Consider the following 21,185-nt stretch of genomic DNA (forward strand, 5'->3'; position numbering starts at 1 on the left):
GTTCACATCAGCGTTCAGCCTTTCCGTTCTCCTGCTCCGTTATAGGAGCAGGAGAACGGAAAGGACAGATTTGGCTCATAACTGAGCCGAGCGGAGCCTACGGACCTAATAGACCCCCATAGACTATAATGGGGTCCGTTAGGTTTCCGCTCAGAAGATGATTTTGGAGCGGAGACAAAAGTCCTGCATGCAGGAGAACAGAAAGGCTGAACGCTGATGTGAACAAGGCCTAATAGAGATCTGCCACCGGCAAACCACTATACAGTATGGGGACGAGCAATGGCACAGTGATCGATCCTCCCCATGCTGTGGAGGGGATCGCTGCATGTAATAGCTCGCTAGATAGCAAGTGATTGCAGGGAGGGAATGCTTCTTTCAGAAATCTCAACCACACACTGCAGTAAAAAACCCACAGTGTAAACCGACTTGAGATGTGGGTTTTTAATCTGCTGCATGTCGGTTTACCCTGTGGGTTTTACCCACCTCTGCAATGCAAAGGTTGAAAAGCAGCAGCGGGCACAAAGTGATCCTGGCAGCAACACCACCAGCAAAACCTGCCCATTTCAGCGTTTTCCGCGATGGCTGCTTTCGGACAGATCTGCTAAATAGATATAGATGTTTCATTCTGGAAATCAGTAGAAGCCCAAGATGACAGATCTTCTCACATGTCATCAGAAGGCCATTTTGACTGGACTCTTCCATTTATGTCCTATAACTGTGCAGAAGAAAAGGCTGCAGAATCCTCATCACAAAAATACTGAGTTTATCCATCTCATCGCTTCCTCCTTCCCTGAAGAAACTCCAAGGACAAACATCAAACAGAAAATAATCAGATTTTACCACTATGCCTGACGATAGCGGCTGCTCCTAATGTATTTTCATCCCTCAGAATACAACCTCCAGCAGTGCGATCGTTGCTCACAGTACTTTTCCATTCTTCTCCAGACAAGGTGTTCACGGGATTAACCAGACAAGATTATTACTCTAATAATACATTCTGTCCTCTCAGATATCATTAGTGAGCTCAGATGTGCGCTGGAAACGTCCCGTGCCCTACTCCCCCCCCCCCCCCCCCCCCCCCCACTTCCGAAAGACTGTGCTTCCAGGGTAATTTAAGAAGATATTTCTTCTAGTTAATGTAAGGTATACCATAAAAGCTGCAATCAGACCTCAATGTGATCTCTTTGTTCCCCAGGAAAAGTGCAGGATAGTCAATGGACTGGAAAGGAGAAACACATCATCGATAAATCTTACAGGAGAGTGCCAGCTTAATTTGCAGGTACCATCAAACTCCGACTATACTGACTAAGGAGCCATTATATTCATTACAACACTGAATCACTGAGCTGAATTGGCAGCTCTCCGCCGGCCTCGCGTTGCGGAAGGTAGATTAAAATTCACAATAAATAAAGGTGGTTTCTGTAAAGGAACATCTAAGGCAAATGTCATTGGAACAAGCTGTCTGATCATAAACAAGGGACATTTAAAGGTAAAGCAGAGAAAATCTCAACTAAGCAATTCCCACGAAACCTAACCTGCTTGCTTTATTTTGTCATCTGCACCACTTCTTATTTTTTGGACAGATCATGCTAGTAATAGTGGCCTATCGAGAGCTGTGCGCCACTGTCCACACCTGGATAATCCCCATGGTTATTCTTGCGCGATACTTAAAGGAAATGTGTCAAATGACTTCTTGTTTAAATCAGGTTTTGATGTTTAACATATTTTTTTAAAGAATTTTTGATGATATTTAAAATGTTCCATGTCAATATCTATATTTAAATGAAACCCATAAAATCCTGCAGTTTTCACACTGGCCTCTAAGCCTAATAATTGGCGCCACTTCTTGGTCTGTACAGATCACTTTACTGCAGTTACCTGCTTATCTGTCATTCTGATCCTGTCAGTAATGATCCCACCTCTGTGTATAGATAAGAACGGATCCACCATTCACAATTGGTGATTGTCAAAGTTTATCTATTCTTTTCTTGTACAATGGACATCAGTACAGGTCACAGAGTGTGCCCAGAAAACTCTCCCATAGAAGTTTTCCCATGAGGTACCCTCCAGACCAGTGTCTATGGCCCATGGAGCTGCCGTAAAGCAATTTTCTTAATGCTCTCTAAATGCTGTTTAAACAGCTCAGGCAAGATGGCTGCCCCATAATCATGTTCAGGAAATAGAATAAAAAAATCTGTAATCAGAAAATAAAAACATTAGAAAAAAAGGATATGCGTTGCTAACTGGCAGATAAAACATTTTGGTGACACATTTCCTTTAAGACCCCTTTACACTTGCATGTTCAGGCAGATTATCGCTAAGCAGCATTTGTACGAATGCTCATTAACAATAATCTGCTGATGTAACGGTACCGCTGATTATCCGATGAACAAGCAAAATGTTCGGCGAATAAAAAGATCATTGGTGCAGTCACCTAAATAGTCATTTGCGAGTAATGGCATTAGTGATCGCTACTCCTCATACTATCTCTATATACAAACTTACACAGGTAAGGAATACTATCAATCACTGATATAACCTCCCTGTGTACAGCTATCAGTGACTGACAGCTACCTCTGTATACACACTTACACAGAGAATGCTACTAATCACTGATAATACTTCCCCTGTGTACAACTATCAGTGACTGACCGCTATCTCTGTATACACACTTACACAGAGAATGCTACCACTCAATGATATAGCTGTACACGGGTAGGTGTTGTCTATATACACACTTACACAGGCAAGGAATACTATCAATCACTGATACAACCTCCCTGTGTACAGCTATCAGTGACTGACAGCTACCTCTGTATACACACTTACACAGAGAATGCTACCAATCACTGATAATACTTCCCCGTGTACAGCTGAAGTCAGAAAAATCAAAGAAATAAATTTATAAATTACAAGAACTACTGATTCTTTTCCCACTGAGCATGGTGGATCAGTAGTTAGCGTTTGTGCTTTGCAGTACTGGAGTCCCAGATTCTAACACAAACAGAGACCACATCTGCCTGGAGTTTGTATATTCTCCCCGTGTTTGGGTGGGTTTCCTCCCGCACTTAAAAGGCATACTGATAGGGATCTGTTCTACTCCATCTTCTTTACATATTGATGCTCGCAGATTGCATTTTTTGGGGACAGGTTCTATTTAAGCGGTCCCATTATCTGAACAGGACCCCTTCAACTCTCCTGACATGTCTCTGTCGATCTTGCTTTTCCTCCTAGAAATGTATAAATAATTTAAAGTGGATGCGAATGTGGCATATCCTTACACAGTCTGACTGTTAAGTCAGGTCTGACAATGTCAGAGTGTGTAAGGACAGCCGCTACTGATAAGGAGAAAGTTTACACTCAGCTACCTATTTATTCATAGATTTCCAGAATGAATAAAAGAGGAGCAGCACAATACAAAATTCTGAGAAAGGGTGCCATTAGATGGGGAACATAAGTATCTATTTAAGATCCGGAGAGCGGATCTCTTTGATTAGAGAAGCGTGCTTTTTCTAGCAGCGTAACAGTACAAGTGATGATGACAAGTAAAAACATCCAATTACCGTAATCCCCTCCTGATACTCAGTCAGAGGCATGCTTTATAAAAATTAATCTGAGAAACACACTTTTCTGACCACGGGGGCTTGAGTACAGAAATGTTTATCGTCAGAGATCTAGATAGGATTGGAACAGACATGTCATATTCACAATCTCCATTACTGTATTTAGCGAGAGAGAATGCCAAGCTGAACCAACGGATGCCTGCCGAGGGCTGCACATGAGCCGGATTTCATTAAGTCTTTAAGCTGAAAAACTAGATTTTTGAAATTTTTGTTATCGCACTTCACTAACCTGATACAAGAAATCGCTACTGCCTGCAAGACAACCAGATCAGCAAATCTATAGGAGTTCAGAGGATGCAATCCTGGTAAGCAACCAAAGGTGTCACGAGGGTGTCAAGAGCCACGCCTGACTCCGTTATACCCGGGGTCAGGAAGTCGCAGCGGGTGGCTGCGCGCTCTATGTATAAGGATAGTGCTGTTTCTTAATGGTAGCTTTCTGGGTTTGCCTTGCAACGCTTTTTGGCTCACTCAGGGATCCGTAGCTCCTTCTCCTCAGCTGTTTCTTGTCCAGCACTCCCAACCTCCTTATATTCCCCTCTCCCACTTCTCTGGTTGCCAGATATAGAGCTTCCTGCCTGGACTTCTATACTGACCCACTGGAGCTGTGTAGCTGAGTTTCCTAGTTGTTGTTCCAGAGCGTTACCCTCCGGATCCCTGTTGGGCTTCTGTTGTCTGCTGTTGTCGCCCACCTGGGATTATATGTTTTGTCTGTATTGTCTGTCCTCTCCTTGGTGTTTTCCTTTAGTGTTAGTGGTGCGGACTAGTGTCCCCACCGCCCTATTCACTACTTAGGGCTCATCTTAGGGAAAGCCAGGGTTTAGGCACGTGATCGGCGTACGGGTGAGAAACCTGTCTAGGGACGTCAGGGCAGTCAGGTGCCAGCCTCAAGGTGAGTTAGGGGTTACCACCTTTCCCTCTCCCTTGGACAGGGCCTTCCCTTTTCCCTACCCTTGCGTCACGTATGTGATCGGCACGCCGGTCATGACAAAAGGTGTCTATGACTGTAGAAGAAGGTATACATGACAGAGAGCTAGAGATATGATGTGGCAGGGCCTGGGTACCACTTATTTCTGCATCTCATATAGCGAACCACAAGGCAAGTATAATTAACTGTACAGTAATCAATGAATTGGAGGCCGGAGACAGTATAATATTCCCCCTCCCCCTTGGAAATTAATGGGTTAGGTGACCCCCATGCAGCAACGAATAACAAACCTATTTCTCAAAATGATGAAGGCTTGGACAACACTGACAGTCACCAGGAGATGGGTCATGGGTCTCCTCCTGGGACAACCATGGCAACATTACTGGAGTGAAGGCGACAATTCAGAGACAAGGGCTCCCTGACATCATGGCTGTCTGATGATCTCTCCAAGTCTTTTAAGGACAGAGCTGCCAAGCTGATAATTAATGCACTATTACAAACTAAGCTTAAAGGTGATGTACACCCTCGGGAGCAATTTTTTTTTTTTTACAATTTCATTTTACTCTATTTGGGCTTAAAGGATATGGACACCTTTGTAAAAAGATATTTTTTTACACTAATTTATTTAGTTTAATTTATTTCTCCAATTGGTTCTATTTATCTATCTTTTTTCATTTTTGTTCTACAGCCTGCTGTGCTTCCTATGGGGCCCCAGTGTACGGCAGCGTCAGGTGGGCCCCAGTGTACGGCAGCGTCAGGTGGGCCCCAGTGTACGGCAGCGTCAGGTGGGCCCCAGTGTACGGCAGCGTCAGGTGGGCCCCAGTGTACGGCAGCGTCAGGTGGGCCCCAGTGTACGGCAGCGTCAGGTGGGCGCATTTGTATAGAGGCGGTGGGACACTAATCTTAGCTCCAATGAAAAAAAGTGCAATTAACTTTATAAAACTTGACAATGGCCAAGTAGGAAAAAAAAAAAAGAGAAGGAATCCTTTTAGGATGTGAGAATTCTCAGTAAATCCTCCAGTAACGCGCCGCCGTCTCCTGACTGCACTGCCAGCCCCCCCGATGCTTTGCTGCCTGCAATACACTTTTATGATAAATCACATTAACTTTCTATGACCCCCACTGCCTGTAGGAAAACACAGCAGAGGCTCAGGCAGTCTGCAGCACTCCAGAGGGATTTCATTTCCCTCAGCGCGGTGATAGATCTGAAACGGACAAGACAAGTCTGACAGCTAGATAAAAGGAAATATCAAGTAGGCCTTCTCTCATGTGGGACTCCATTTTTAAGGCAGATGATGAAATTAGCGATGCCCGGAATTTATTAACCCTTTCCAGCCTGGCCTCGTAGCATAATACAAAAACAAATTGTATGCTTTATATAAGCTCCTCATCTCCGCCCAAACCCACGCGTGATGCTACCTTCTAAGAGAAACAAAGCGCGTACTTGTATTTAGATTAAAGGAAAACTCCACCAACTGAATGTAAGTTCATAAGAACTAGTGGGCAGATTGAAGGGAGTACCGTAGATATGAAGTCGGCCATGTTGGACTTTTACCAACCGATATTTTCATCCTTAATGAGCAGAGTTGGAGGTGTCTGACAACTATTTACTCCTAACCCTCCCCCTCGAAAAAATACTTGATGAACATACATGATATTGGGGGATCATGTGTTCATATGTACTGTAGATACAAAGATAGTTGCACATCTGTTATACTGAAACAGCAAGTTTTAGTAAATCCCAATCTACAAAGTAGAACTCATTAGAGGGTCAATCTAGGGATCCGTTGGAGTAACAGACGAGAAGGGCTCTTGCAGAGTCATGGGTACACTACGGGTGCAGTGGTGTCCTCCAACAGACTGAGGCCAGGGATTGTGCCATGCACAGGAGGAAACGTCCCCGGCATTGACACTACGTGAGGTATCAGCGATGTGTAATTATAATTCAATAGTTCTCAGCAATCTTCTACCTACCTGCACAGTGCAGTCTCCGGCCTTCTACAATGTGACTCCACAGCCCATCATCTCGGAGCGGGGGCATTTCTACATCACTACACATCTCTGCCTGTCATTTCCAGTAGGAAGGATCGCTCTTTCATGCAGTTCAGCATGATAAAGCTGCAGCATGTTATGTGTCATATCAATGAAGTGGAAGGCAAGCAGATCAGAAGAGAAAGAGAATGCGGGGGGATAAGGTGCTTCCACGTGACAGAAGACACATGTGTGCAGGCTTCGTCAACTCAGATGTAACACAACTTCAATCCCCCCCCCCCCCCCGATATAAGAAATATCAAAAACCCAAGAGAAAGTGAAGATGGATGGTATAGATCTACCCATCAATCACTGGCATTGAGCAGAAATACCTTTTGTTTGTGCCGCTGATGGTACTGGTCAGGCTCCTGTTAACGGCGGTTTTCCTATATGCCAATTTGCTCTCAGTGATGGCCTCCTCGTCGTGTTTTGGGGTACTGCCACCCTTGCTGTTGAGATCCCTCAGAACATCGTAGTTAATTTTACTGGAGATTTTCTTCTGCTCCAGCATCTTCTCAATGGCTTCTCCAGCTGTGCTCGCTTGAATGGGGGCTCGGCGTTTGGAAGACCTTTTTGGCTACAAAAAAATAAATAAAAAATAAATGATTCTATATATACACAATATGGTTAATGATGCATATATTACAGGGCCGATTAGGTCTATGGAAGATGCATGAATAGCATATGATCGCGTTTGTTGCCTTTTCTTAGAGTCCTTCGCTGTTCGCTACTCTTAGCATCCTAGACCATAGGGTATAAGTGTGATATCTGCCCCCACTATAGGGTATAAGTGTGATATCTGCCCCCACTATAGGGTATAAGTGTGATATCTGCCCCCACTATAGGGTATGAGTGTGATATCTGCCGCCACTATGGGGTGCAAATGTGATATCTGTCCCCACTATAGAGGACAAGTGCGATATCTGCCCCCACTATAGGGTACAAGTGTGATATCTGCCCCTAATATAGTGTATAAGTGCAATATCTGCCCTCACTATAGGATACAAGTGCGATATCTGACCCCCTACAATAGGGTAGAAGTGCGATATCTGCCCCGACTTTAGGGTACAAGTGCTATATCTGCCCCCACTATAGGTTACAAGTGTGATATCTGCCCCCACTATAGGTTACAAGTGTGATATCTGCCCCCACTATAGGTTAGAAGTGTGATATCTGCCGCCATAATAGGGTACAAGTGTGATATCTGCCGCCACTATGGGGTACAAGTGTGATATCTGCCCCCACTATAGGGTATAAGTGTGATATCTGCCCCCACTATAGGGTATAAGTGTGATATCTGCCGCCACTATCGGGTACAAGTGCAATATCTGCCCTCACTATAGGATACAAGTGCGATATCTGACCCCCTACAATAGGGTAGAAGTGCGATATCTGCCCCGACTTTAGGGTACAAGTGCTATATCTGCCCCCACTATAGGTTACAAGTGTGATATCTGCCCCCACTATAGGTTACAAGTGTGATATCTGCCCCCACTATAGGTTACAAGTGTGATATCTGCCCCCACTATAGGTTAGAAGTGTGATATCTGCCGCCATAATAGGGTACAAGTGTGATATCTGCCGCCACTATGGGGTACAAGTGTGATATCTGCCCCCACTATAGGGTATAAGTGTGATATCTTTCCCCACTATAGGGTATAAGTGTGATATCTGCCGCCACTATCGGGTACAAGTGTGATATCCTTCCCCACTATAGTGTATAAGTGTGATATCTGCCCCCACTATAGGGTACAAGTGCTATATCTGCCCCCACTATAGGGTACAAGTGCTATATCTGCCCCCACTATAGGTTACAAGTGTGATATCTGCCTCCACTATAGGTTACAAGTGTGATATTTGCCCCCACTATCGGGTACAAGTGTGATATCTGCCGCCATTATGGGGTACAAGTGTGATATCTGCCCCCACTATAGGGTATAAGTGTGATATCTTTCCCCACTACATCATATTCATAATACCTTATTATTTATATTCCTTTCTGGAAACACATCACTGACCTCATGTGATCAAATCCAGCCAAATGGAAGGTCACAGCCTGGGTCTCAGGATCACAATGAGCTCCTTACGAAACATCTCACAAATCCTGATCAATATTCACACACACAGTACAACAATAATATAATAAGTCTGGCTAAGTGGTATGAGTTAGCGCACGTTCACACTTGTAATTTTCCATCTGTCGGGGATTCTGGCATTTCTGACAGCAAGAACCACACAGTCTGCAGCACTACTCCTGCTATCAAAAGTAAAGGGATCTTCAATGGGATCCATGCTAAATGCATCCGGCATAAGGGTGTCCATACACACTGAATATACATGCAGATTACTGCTAATAGCCAGGCTGTACATGTACTTGCCATTTGAAGTATAGGTGCAGCCCAGCAATTAGCAGTGCCATCAGGGGCAGACTGGCCATAGACCCTACAGGGAAACTTCTCAGTGGACCGATGCCCATGGGGCAGCCTGAGCCGTATTCACAGCTGCCAGCCAGGGAAGTAATGATCTGACGCTTCCCTCCTGAATTTAACTGTATTGTCATCCTGAGGCAACTGGAATAGGATAGGATGAGGCAGCTGGTGCTGGCCACCACTGGGGGGCATTATGTTGTGATGCACTGTGGCATTTGGTTCTGCTGGGGTAGTATTTTGTACCGCAATATGGTATTGCTGGCCCCCGCCTACTTTTGTTTGCCCCGTCTATAACATGGGGCCACTTTATATTCCCAGTGCTCCCCTGGGTGCCATAACTGTCATAGATAAGAACGAAGGCACGAATGTGAACAGACCCTAGATCAGTGGTGGCGAACCTATGGCACGGGTGCCAGAGGCGGCACTCAGAGACCCATCTGTGGGCACTCGCACCCTGGAAAAAGTCTATGGTGTACCAATATGCCTTAGACTTTTCCTGCCATTCATCAGCGCAGGGCACTCTATGAACAGCACGGGCAGGACACTGAATGTAGGCAGCTATTATAGCTAAATGAAAAAGTACATGGAAGATACACTATATTGGACTGTAGTATTTAGGTTAAATTGCCGTGTTGGCACTTTGCGATAAATAATGGGTTTTGGGTTGCAGTTTGGGCACTCAGTCTGTAAAAGGTTCGCCATCAGTGCCCTAGATGATGACCATATATTAGATGCAGGATCTTGTACTTCTAGGATGACACATGACAGGTGCCAGTGCTCCGTTATTTGTACCATTATACAGTGATAACGGGTCAAATCGGATTCCCCGACACCAGATACTAATAAAGAGCCCTGGACCACAGCTGCTTCAGCGCTTGGCATGAGCCTGGACCAGCAGATCAATCACATTTGCCCTGTGACTGCAGTAATTTATGCTACAGATGGCTTTGACATATTAGCCAATTTAACATGTTCTGCATATGGCAGCCCTGATAAATTGTGATAAATCCACGGCAGACGGCCAAGCAATATGAGAGAGGGCGCAGGGCCTGAAAAATAGGACTGTAAAGTACTGCGAGTGTCTGTGGGGTACATGTGAAAATGATGGGAGTGACTGGCAATGGACCTAAGAAACGTTTACAAACTTCTCTTACATTATAAGTGTAATATTTTCAATGTGGGGAAAAAAAAACAACCACTTTCTGAGGCAATGAGGCAACTCACCCCCTGCCCTATGCCACAGTTGGGCCTTCAGACGACCAGTGCTGCCATTTACACACATCCACTAAAACTAGAACTTTCTAGAAACACCTATGTTCTCTGGGAGAAAGTTCTGATCTGGTACAGAAAGGTGGAAGAAAGCATGTAATTTGTGTTTGGGTATGCCTCAGGCAGCACTGTATAGAGGAAAGCGATCTGAAAGAGTACAGTGAGAGCGCATTACCCTATGCGCTGGTGAAAGACCTGCCTCCCCCTGGAGGTGTCGCGTACACTGGCACTGCTGAGGACTGGAGCGGCACGTCCTGGCGGACAGCTGGCACCATGCACTATATGCCCAGTTCTTTTGTCTGGTTCACAGCAAGCACAGTACTGCTGCGCACTCGCTGTGTCAGTCACTTCCTCAAGCTCAGGACGTTCTGCACAGTGCACCGCTCTATTGGAGAGAGGAGCAGCACTACTAAGCTCCAGCTGAGCTCCGCTGCCTCTCACCCTCTTGCCTGTGCCCACTTGATGCCGTCATGATGAAATATTAGGGGATGGGCCGGAGTAGATGCTGGATGATGGGCTGGGAAGAGAAGTTAGGTTTGCACGGGGGGGGGGGGGGGGGGAGGTTGGCGCTATTTCAATTTCCATCTCAGGCAGCAGAAAGGTTCATCCCCCACTAATTAGATGCGGAGTACGGGTCATTAGTATTAAACACTTGGACCACCCCTTTAAGACTGGTTCTTCAGACATGGAATGCCAATAGATCAACATGTTGCAAAGAGAATATCACCTTCCATAGGACAGAAGCAATGTATTGACTTGACACTGGTTCTTTGCTGACATTAAGTTTCAATTGGATTCCAAGAGAAATGTCACATTTTATAACCATCACAAACACCTTCGGAGCAGCTGAAAATGTCACGAACAAACCCCCGGGATCAGATAGATTAAAAATGTCACTGGGTGAAAAGATGAGGCGACATACAACATACAGCAGTGCAGCATGCAATATTTTACTGTAATGTAACTGAATTGGTGAGCCATGTCACAAACTGTTTCCTAATATCTGCGGATTTGCTGTGCCTCGTATGAAGGTGGAATGCCCCATAAATAACCAAGGTAATTACCAGGAAACTGAAAAACATTCTATTCAGCTTGTTATCTATTTCTGGGAAAGCTTAGCGACAACCAATATGGCTGAAATGACAGCTCTGACACCCAGACCACTGAATGTCAAACCTACTTAGAAATTGGGAACATTAAACTTTTTTTTTTTTTTTAGAATGTATACTGTTGTCGTATGCAGATGCAGCAGAGCAGACTTTGTCATTAGCAGCCCATGACACATTGTGATATATAGCCGAGATGAGTTAGTCATGCGGCTCGCTGTGATATCTTGTACCTGGCAGTGCATCACAAGAAGGCTCAGCAAACACACTAGTTCCAGGTTTAGTTATGGCTGCATTAACTGGTGATCTCAAAGTGTCTAGACATCCGGCTTATCTGGCAGAGAAGGGAATAATAAGCACTTCTCCGGACGCCCATCTTGCAGCTTTGGACTTACAATCACAAATGTTATTTATCCTCTGCACTGGTTTACTAGAATTATTTCAGCCCCGCAAAATTAATCTGAGGCCAAGGCCGTTAGCATCCAGAATGAAGTGCTTTAATTGAGCTGTACAGGAAAGAGCGCAGACGAAGAATACAGGCCAGAGCTGAATATACAAATATACAAATGGCTGGAGGAAGAAAATAAATTCTCTCCGTGCTGTTTACAGCAGCTTACTGCAGTGTATTGGGTAAATGTACTCGTCCACGTCTACTCAGTACAGACTGTGGGGTCCGGTAAATTCTGCCTCTGATGTGTGATTAGTGGCAAATCTGGCTGCATATATATAATATATCTACATATTTTACATCCCTTAAAGCTCCCACCCAACTCTCCCAGACTCCCGAATGGCAAATGTGCCTGGCATACACTAGTAAAAGCCTGTATTACACCTCAAGATTCTGTAGCGATGACTATAGACGATCAAATTGTTTGCGAGTCGTTAGCGAGGGATCCACATCCCTCTGCCTTGCCTCACAGATGCCACAATCAGCATTAAATGCGGCATCTGAGGGGTTAAATGACGGGAATGCTGTGCAATCACCGTCCCCCATCATTGCAGTCCGCTCCATACAAATGTGGGTGCATAATGCCATACAAGTACGTGATTATGCGTTAAGGGGTTAAAGGGCACCTGTCAGCAGATTTGTACCTATGACACTGGCTGACCTGTTACATGTGCACTTGGCAGCTGAAGACGTCTGTGTTGGTCCCATGTTCATATGTGCCTGCATTGCTGAGAAAAATGATGTTTTATTATATGCAAATGAGCTTCTAGGAGCAACGGGGGCGTTACCATTACACCTAGAGGCTCTGCTCTCTCTGCAACTGCCGCATCCCCTGAACTTTGATTAACAGCAACAGGCAGTGTAAATGTGATCACACCTGTCCTTGTCAATCAATGACAGAGGGCGCATCAGTTGCAGAGAGAGCAGAGCCTCCAAGTGTAATGGTAACGCCCCCGTTGCTCCTAGAGGCTCATTTGCATATATTAAACTTCATTTTTCTCGGTAATGCGGGCACATATAAACATGGGACAAACACAGATGCCTTCAGCTGCCAAGTGCACATGTAACAGGTCAGCCAGTGTCATAGGTGCAAATCTGCTGACAGATGCCCACTAAGCAAAATGGGGGGGTGGTACAAGTACCACTGCTTTCTAAAAATTTTTAGAAAGGCTATTTAGCAAAGCCAAAAGATGCAAGTCCTGCATTCCAAGGAGTTTGGGGTCTTCCTCTGGACGAGAATTTGGATGAGGAACAATTTCCTGAATGACACAATCCATAAGCTTTGGTAGGAAATCATATCAATGCCCTTAGTCATTCAGGATAAATATCAGTCATCTGCTTAGAGGGACGGTCCACTTTCACAAGCAACAGTACATTTAAAATGAAAAATGAAGCAAGTTTGTGAGTCTTGAAGGAACAGTGCAGGAAACTCTGATACACCATGTTATACCTAGTGCAGAGTCGGAAGGGGCAGTGAGTGTCTTATCTTTTGTGTTCTTTGGCTCTCTGACTACATCTTCTCCTAGGCGTAACAGTGTAAGGCTCCATTCACACGTCCGTGGTGTGTTGCGGATCCGCCACACACCCGCCCGGCACCCCTATAGAAATGCCTATTCTTGTCCGCAAGCTGCGGACAAGAATAGGACATGTTCTATCTTTTGCGGAGCTGCGGACCTGAAGATCGGGGCTGCGCTCCGCAAATGCGGATGCTGACAGCACACTGTGTGCTGTCCGCATCCATTCCGTCCCCATAGAAAATGAATGGGTCCGCACCCGTTCCACAAAATTGCGGAACGGATGCGGACCCATTTGCGGACGTGTGAATGGAGCCTAAGACATGGAACAAAAGGAGATTTTTAATGTGACCCCTGCAGCCATTCACTGTCCTCAGCAGTAGTAGGACTAGACCAGTGCCGCAGAGAATAGTGCTGGAGAAAGGGGTTATTATTACATTTTTAGGCTATTGGTGGGCTTGTCCGACATTTTTTAATTATCTCAGACAACCCCTTTAAGACTATATGCAAAGTTGATTATTTGAAACACTCATAAAAATATATACAAATAATTTCAGCTCACCCATTAAAGGGAACCTATCACCTCCCAAAACCATCCCAAGCCGCCAGCAGTACCTGCGTGTAGCCAGCAGCGTGTTTCTGATGATGCCTTTCTTCCTGAAGGCAGATGCAGCAAAAGTACTGAAAACTTTCTTTTATCCCCTGCCCGGCGCGCTTCTCCACACATGCTTGAAATCAAGGAGGCAGCGGCCTCTTTGCTACAAGTCACGGTAACCGCCCCCCCTTCCCTAACCCTTCGCTGTGACTGACAGTCGGGTGTTCGGCTGGCTTTGCCGAACTCTCTGCATAAGCGCCGTCAGTCACAGCGAAGGGGCAGGGATGGGGGCGTGGTTACCCTTTAAGGGTTCATTCACACGTCCGTAGAATGGGTCCGGATCCGTTCCACAATTATGCGGAACGGGTACGGACCCATTCATTTTCAATAGGGACGGAAAAGATGCGAACAGCGTACAGTGTGCTGTCCGCATCCGCATTTCCGGTCAATGGCTCCGGAAAAAAATAGAGCATGTCCTATTCTTGTCCGCAGCTGTTAAAATCCCAGTTCCTATAGCTACGCCCCTGATCACAGGGTTATCAGGACTCCTTTACAGTTATGGAGGAAGCAAAATCCTAAACTATAAATTATTTACAGTCGTAGTAATCGAGAGTAATGGAGAGTAGGATCCATTGAGCAATATATTATATGGCCTGGAAAAAAAAAGCAATAAAAAATAAGAAGTTGTGTCATGTCCAAGGGTCTGAAGTCCAGCTAGTTTCCATCATTGCTTCTGTTCCCTTCTATGAATCATGACGTCGTCTCTCTTTGAAGTCTCTATGTCCTTTAGGTCAGTCATTCCAATTCATGATCTTCAAAGCCAAGTGAAGAAACTAAGCCGTTTTCAAAAAAGGGAAGTTCTGGGGGGCTTATGGCTTTGAAGCGGATGAATTTGACACGGCAGCACGACACATTTGTTGAAAACGTAGACTGAAGTCCAGAAGCCACGGGAAAAGTGCCCGTTACGTCATCACACCAGCGATGTGGAGGGCACCACCATTCTGGTAATACTATACAAAACATATCTCCATAGACATCTATGGGACGCATGTGTGTGTGTCTCTCTGACATCCTCTATTATCCCTTCTCCACAGACTTATATGGACAGCATGTTCATGTGTGTGTCTCTCTGCACTTCCTCCACCTCCCCTCTCCATAGACTTCTATGGGCAGCATGTTCATGTGTGTCTCTGTGTGCTTCCTCCCTCCTCCTCTCTCCATAGACTTCTATGGGCAGCATGTTTGTGTGAATCTCTCTACACTTACTCCATCATTCCCTCTCCATAGATGTCTATGGGCCGTGTGTGTGTGTATGTATCTCTCTGCACTTCCTCTATCATCCCTTCTCCACAGACTTCTATGGACAGCATTTTCGTGTGCATCTCTCTGCACTTACTCCACCTCCCCTCTCCATAGACTTCTATGGGCAGCATGTTCATGTGTGTCTCTCTGCGCTTCCTCCATTATCCCCTCTCCATAGATTTCTATGGGCAGCATGTCTGTGTGTGTCCCTCTGCTCTTCCTCCCTCTTCCCTCTCCATAGACTCCCACAGGTAGCATGTAATTTGATCCTTCAGTGAGCTGAGAGTCTGTCTTGGCTTTCAAGACAGATACAGCACAGAACATTTGTTTGCGAGGGGCGAGGAAGAAAGCGGTTTTCTCTGATAAGATATATTACTTTTTTATATTAACCTGTACTATTCATTTATGCAGTTTGTACAGTGACCTTTGTACAATCATTGTACAATGATAGGCTCATAGATGTTCTGAATGAGCCTCTTCAACATGTGCCTTGTGGAGTGAGTATGTACATGTGTGCCATGTCTTAGTCTGGGCTTTGTATTATTTGGCTTAAAATACAATTATATAATTATATCCTCCACAGACTAGATCAATACCAGTGAGCAAAGAGCAGCTCGTAGACTGAGAGGGGAAGAGCAAGTCAATCCTACACCATCCTGTGTTCTTATAATCACTGGCGCGTACCTTCTGTTCCTTATAAATACCCAGCTCCTTTTCTTTTGCAATTCTCTCTTCCTTTTCTGAAAGTCGTAGAAGCAAGATGTTAACAAAACATGAATGATGTTCTCTGCATCCTGTCACTTTCACTGACACATCGAGATGTCAAAGTGCGAATGGGAAATCGCGGAGCTTACCCTTTTGTTCCCGCAGGTAGTCAGCGTTTTCTCTCATCCACAGCTCTTTCTTTATTTCCGCTTCTTTCTCATTCAGAATATACTGAGGGGAGAAGAGGGGAAAAGCCAGGGTGAGCCCGAAACTGTGGAGTGACCATCAGAACATGCCAAGTCAATGGGTAATACATATTAGATCAGCCTTAGGGTGGAAGAATGTAGCATCCTGGTCAATCAGCTTAGTAGGAATTAGGGTTGTCATGATACGAAAATTTTCGATACCATAAAAAAGTATTGCGATACACAATACCATTAGATACAACACGAAAATAATAAAACAAAAAAGCCGCGAGCATTCTGCATTTTATGGAATGTCCAGCCCATAATCGATCCTATCATTTTTCGGGGGGACAAGGTGACCAAAAAATGGCAAATCGCATTTTTTTTTTTCTGTTACGGCGTTCACCGCATAGGAGATATATTTTTATAGTTTAATAGTTTGGACTTTTCGGACGTGGCGATCTATAATATGTTTATTTATTTATTGTTTATATATTTTAGATGTAAAATTGGGAAAGGGGGCGATTTCAACTTAAATATTTCTGTGTTGTTTTTTTTTTAACCTGCCGCCACCAATATTTTTAATACTGGGGTGAGGGGGACTACGCCACCAATGAAGATAACTAACCTTTTAATACAAATACAGGTGGAAGGTGCCGGCGGCAGAATCACATACCCAGCACCCGACCTCCATGATAAGGAGCTTCAGTTAACCCCTCAGGTGCGGCACCCGCAACCTGGATTTGTATTAAACGTTCGTTCATTGGTGGCTCAGTGGCCACAGCCCCTCCTATTGGTGGCAGAGGCACAGTGGGGAGGGAGGCATTGTAAAAGGCAAGTCCCGGTATCGAATTGATCCATGTACAAAAAGATAATTCGATACCTGGTGCAACCCTAATAAGAATAGCTGGTCAGAGGTGAAAAGTCAATGCCTCACTAATGGTCATGACAAGAGACCAGGGCAAGTGTTACTCCATTTGCCCTACTAGAGCACAATTATTTAGGAAAGACCTGGAAGCTCAGACTGTGTAGTGACATACCCTATTAACAAGGAATATGGTAATGTCTAGTTGTCAATTTATACATACATTTCCAGGAGACATAACAGAAAATTGTTAATTTATGGGGAATACAAGTATTTACCAATACACACATCAAGAGAGCAGAGAGGTCCTCTAGACTGCTAGGGAACCTCTGCTTAAAGGGATTTTCTGTGAGAAGAATATTGATGACCTAACCTCGGGATAAGTCATCAATATCAGATCGATGGGGGTCTGACTTCTGGGACCTGTACATTGGTCACGCAGCCTATCTGCAACTCCGTTCTATTCATTCAATGGGTCGGGGCTGCAATACCAAGCACAGCCCCTATAGAATGTATGGCGCTGTGCAAGCTTTCAAACAGCTTATCAGCAGGGGTGCAGGGAGTCAGACCCCCACTAATCAGTATAGAGGCCATCAATGTACTCCTGGAAAACCTGTTGAAGCCCACAGTGCCTATTTACTTCAAGCAATAGTCATGCCCATTGCAGCTTTTGGCAATGATGAACTCCAAGAACCTGCCTTGAAAGCATGGAGGTCCAGTCATTCAAATGGTCACCACTGCCATGATTGGTTTTCCCTGCAGAACATCTATTGGGAAAATGAGCCTCCATTTAGTGATTCCCTCCCCCCTTTCCAATGCAAACAGTTGAGGCTCCGGAGGCAGTAGGCCCCAGATGCAATTATTTACTGGTTTGGAAATCTTCATGGTGAAACATGCGTATCCATCCTGCTGTACAGCATACAACTTGCTTGCCCATAGACATATTGAAGTCCTGGAGTAGTACATGCCCATATTGTACTTTCACAATGTCACTGGTTCACCTGGATGAGGCATGGTTTGGTATCGGGACCCTTATATATACGTATCAGACTGGTGGGCAATGTGCATGCTGTCAGCTGATATTACTGTCTGGAGCCATCTCCTTATTTACTGCTCACTAATAATGTAATATTCATTCCATAGATCACTCGGAGAGCTCTCAGCAGTGCAGTTGCTAATAAGTCCATTTATTTCTCAACGCAACAAACTGAGCAATAATAGACACCGGAAAACAGACTAGATTAAACACATTTATATCGCCTGACATAAAAGGAGAAATCGGGTCTCACCCTGTCTATTTCATTGTCGTCAATCCCATTAAGGTCCAGCTCTCCATCTTCCATACTGTCACCTGCTGAAATGTAAGCAGTACTTCAGTGAAATGCTATTTCTGTTATTTGAAAGCATCGACTTTAGTAACAGAGAAAAAAATATGAAAGAAATGCTGCTACATTATAATGATATATTACTCTGCATATTAATTCTGAACCTCGGGGGAGGGACCTCCAGGAACCACTAAGGATAGAAGGTTAAAACCTCTCCAATGCTAACTTCACACTTGTGGCACAGCTATCTGGCAGGCTGTTCCGGCAGAGGACAGTCTCCCGGTGTTCTGAGGATCCGGCATATCCGGATAGTGCCACTGTATCAATGGATGCATCCATTTTATGTCCGGCTATCCGGGTTTTTTTTAACTTCAGTTTTGCGTCTGTTAAAAAATAAATTTAATTGGCTTTTTTTTTTTACAACCCCTGCAGTACTCTACACCCCATAGTTCTACAAAGTATAAATAATGACCCCCCACAGCCCCCATAGTGCCCAGTATAGATAGATGGTTGTGCTCCCAGTATAGATAAGCCCCTCATTAGTGCCCCCTGTATACATAAAAAAAAAAAGAAATACCTAACCAGAGGCACACCAGCAACATTTGCTCTGAACTAGAGGGAGCAGGACCTGATGCTCCCAGCATGATCATGTGATGTCATGATGCTGGGAGCGTCAGGTCCTGCTGCCTCCAATGCATAGCAAGTGTTTCCAGCTTGACTGTGGTGAGGTGAGCTGTTTTTTCCTCCAGTATACCCCCTTTTTAGGGCCATTAGACGGGTGCATTAAAAACGGGCCCAATGATTTCAATGGCTCCATTTGGCTGCCAAAATGGCCCAAAAATAGGACAAGCCCTATTTTTTTTTTACTTCGGCTTTTCACTGGCCATTAAAAAAATGGCCCCATAGATTGCAACAGTTCTGAAAACAGCCATGTAATGGCTTTAAAAAACAAAACAAAAAAAACTCCGCACCCCATGGCTGTTTGTAACGGTCGTGTAAATGTTCCCTAAGTGTCACAGTCCCGCCTGTGACAGGGACTAGAAAATCGAGGAGACTGGCTGCACGTGATTGACAGTCTCTTTGGTTTGACCTTTCTGTGTTGTTGCTGGGGATGACCACACCTCTTGTATCAGGTGTAACTTAAGTGGTCATTCCTTCTCCTCTATTTAGTCTTGCCTCACCCATCATGCTATGCGGTTGATAGCTCCTTGTTTGTAGAAGTCCTGGTGTTGGTTCTGAGTTCCTGCTCGTCCGCAAGTTAAAGGGAACCTGTCACCAGTTTTATGGTGTCCTAACTAAGGGCAACATAAATAAGTGACTGATTCTCTTAGCAAAATGCTGGGTCACTTTCTTTAATTGACCCAGTCAATCTGCCAACATCTTGTATTGAAAAGCTCCAGCTCATAATGATGAAACCTGAATATTCATGAGCTCCTGACTCTCCCCGCCCACCTGCTGCTGATTGACAGTTTTTTTTTCCATATGAATCAGCAGCAGGTGGGCAGAGGAGTGGCTATAGCTATGAATTTAAAAAAACGCTGGACTTATTGACGTCACGCTGGACTCAAATCAGCTCATTAGCATGTGGCATCTTTGTGTGTATATTATGAGGTAACCATCTGTCACACCAGTAAGTGAATAGATCTAAGGTATTTTTTAGTAGTTAATGATTGTATATAATTAGTTAGATTATAATCAAATATCCACATGACAGGTTCCCTTTAAGTGTATCTTTGTTGTTTTCCCCTACCTCCTAATATTAGTCCTGAGGGGGTCTCCTATTCCTTCATGTGGTGGAGGAATAGACCATCGGTGTCCTGACAGTATCTGCAGGGCCCTGTTAGGGTGAGGCTGGGATTAAGTTCCTGCGTATGAACATTCCTACCGTCAAGGTCTGTTCATACTGACAGCAGTCAGGGCTCGGCTAGAGACTCACTAGGTGTGACCATTTCCCTTTCCCTAGGTTCCAGGCCTAATACCTTTTCCCTTCCCTTCTGTGTTAAGTGTGGAGTGTATTTACCACACTATGCCGTGACACTAAGTCAATGGGATCTGCTGTTGCTGTTGTATCAGTAAGGCCTCTTTCACACGGGCGAGATTTCCGCGCGGGTGCAATGCAATGCACCCGCACTGAATCCGGACCCATTCATTTCTCTAGGGCTGTGCACATGAGCGGTGATTTTCACGCATCACTTGTGCATTGTGTGAAAATCGCAGCATGCTCTATATTGTGCGTTTTTCACGCAACGCAGGCCCCATAGCACTGAATGCGGCTGCGTGAAAATCGCAAGCAACCGCAAGCAAGTGCGGATGCTGTGCGATTTTCACGCATGGTTGCTAGGAGATGATTGGGATGGGGACCAGATCATTATTATTTTCCCTTATAACATGGTTATAAGGGAAAATAATAGCATTCATAATACAGAATACTTAGTAAAATAGGGCTGTGAAGAAGTCCGGGTTCGGGTCTGGGTATCAAACATGCCGATTTTTCGCACGCATTTGCAAAACGCACCCGCATCTTTTCCCGCAACGCCCGTGTGAACCCAGCCTAATATTACAAATCTGGAAGGGTGTTGTCGCCTATAAATAGGACCTACAATGCTAGTATGAACAGCGCTTTACTCATCTGATTACAGGCTGCTGTTAAATTCCCCTTTTTATTTCCACCGCCCATTTATACGGAGACGAAGAAATCAAACATAATTTAAAAGAGAATGGAAATCAAAATCAGATTTTAGACAAGTTGTATAATTTATATCATTTTTCTGTATTTGCAAAAGGCAAATCTTCTACAGCAGAATGAAATATCTCTGCTTTCTATACCATGGCTCCTGCAGAACCACTGGATGCAACCTTCAAA

General features: G+C 44.7%; 1 protein-coding gene across 1 annotated transcript in view; it reads right to left on the minus strand.

Moving 5' to 3' along the window:
- Nucleotides 1–21,185, minus strand: part of BRF1 (BRF1 RNA polymerase III transcription initiation factor subunit) — a 261,025-nt gene that overhangs the window by 44,753 nt on the left and 195,087 nt on the right. The window contains exons 12-15 of the mRNA XM_040412738.1: nucleotides 18,287–18,351; nucleotides 16,097–16,178; nucleotides 15,927–15,982; nucleotides 6,912–7,156 (exon numbers count right to left, since the gene is read on the minus strand). Coding sequence (XP_040268672.1) covers nucleotides 6,912–7,156; nucleotides 15,927–15,982; nucleotides 16,097–16,178; nucleotides 18,287–18,351 — 448 coding nt within the window. The remainder of the gene's footprint in view (nucleotides 1–6,911; nucleotides 7,157–15,926; nucleotides 15,983–16,096; nucleotides 16,179–18,286; nucleotides 18,352–21,185) is intronic.

Source organism: Bufo bufo, chromosome 11, assembly GCF_905171765.1.
Source record: "Bufo bufo chromosome 11, aBufBuf1.1, whole genome shotgun sequence".
Lineage (NCBI taxonomy): Eukaryota > Metazoa > Chordata > Amphibia > Anura > Bufonidae > Bufo > Bufo bufo.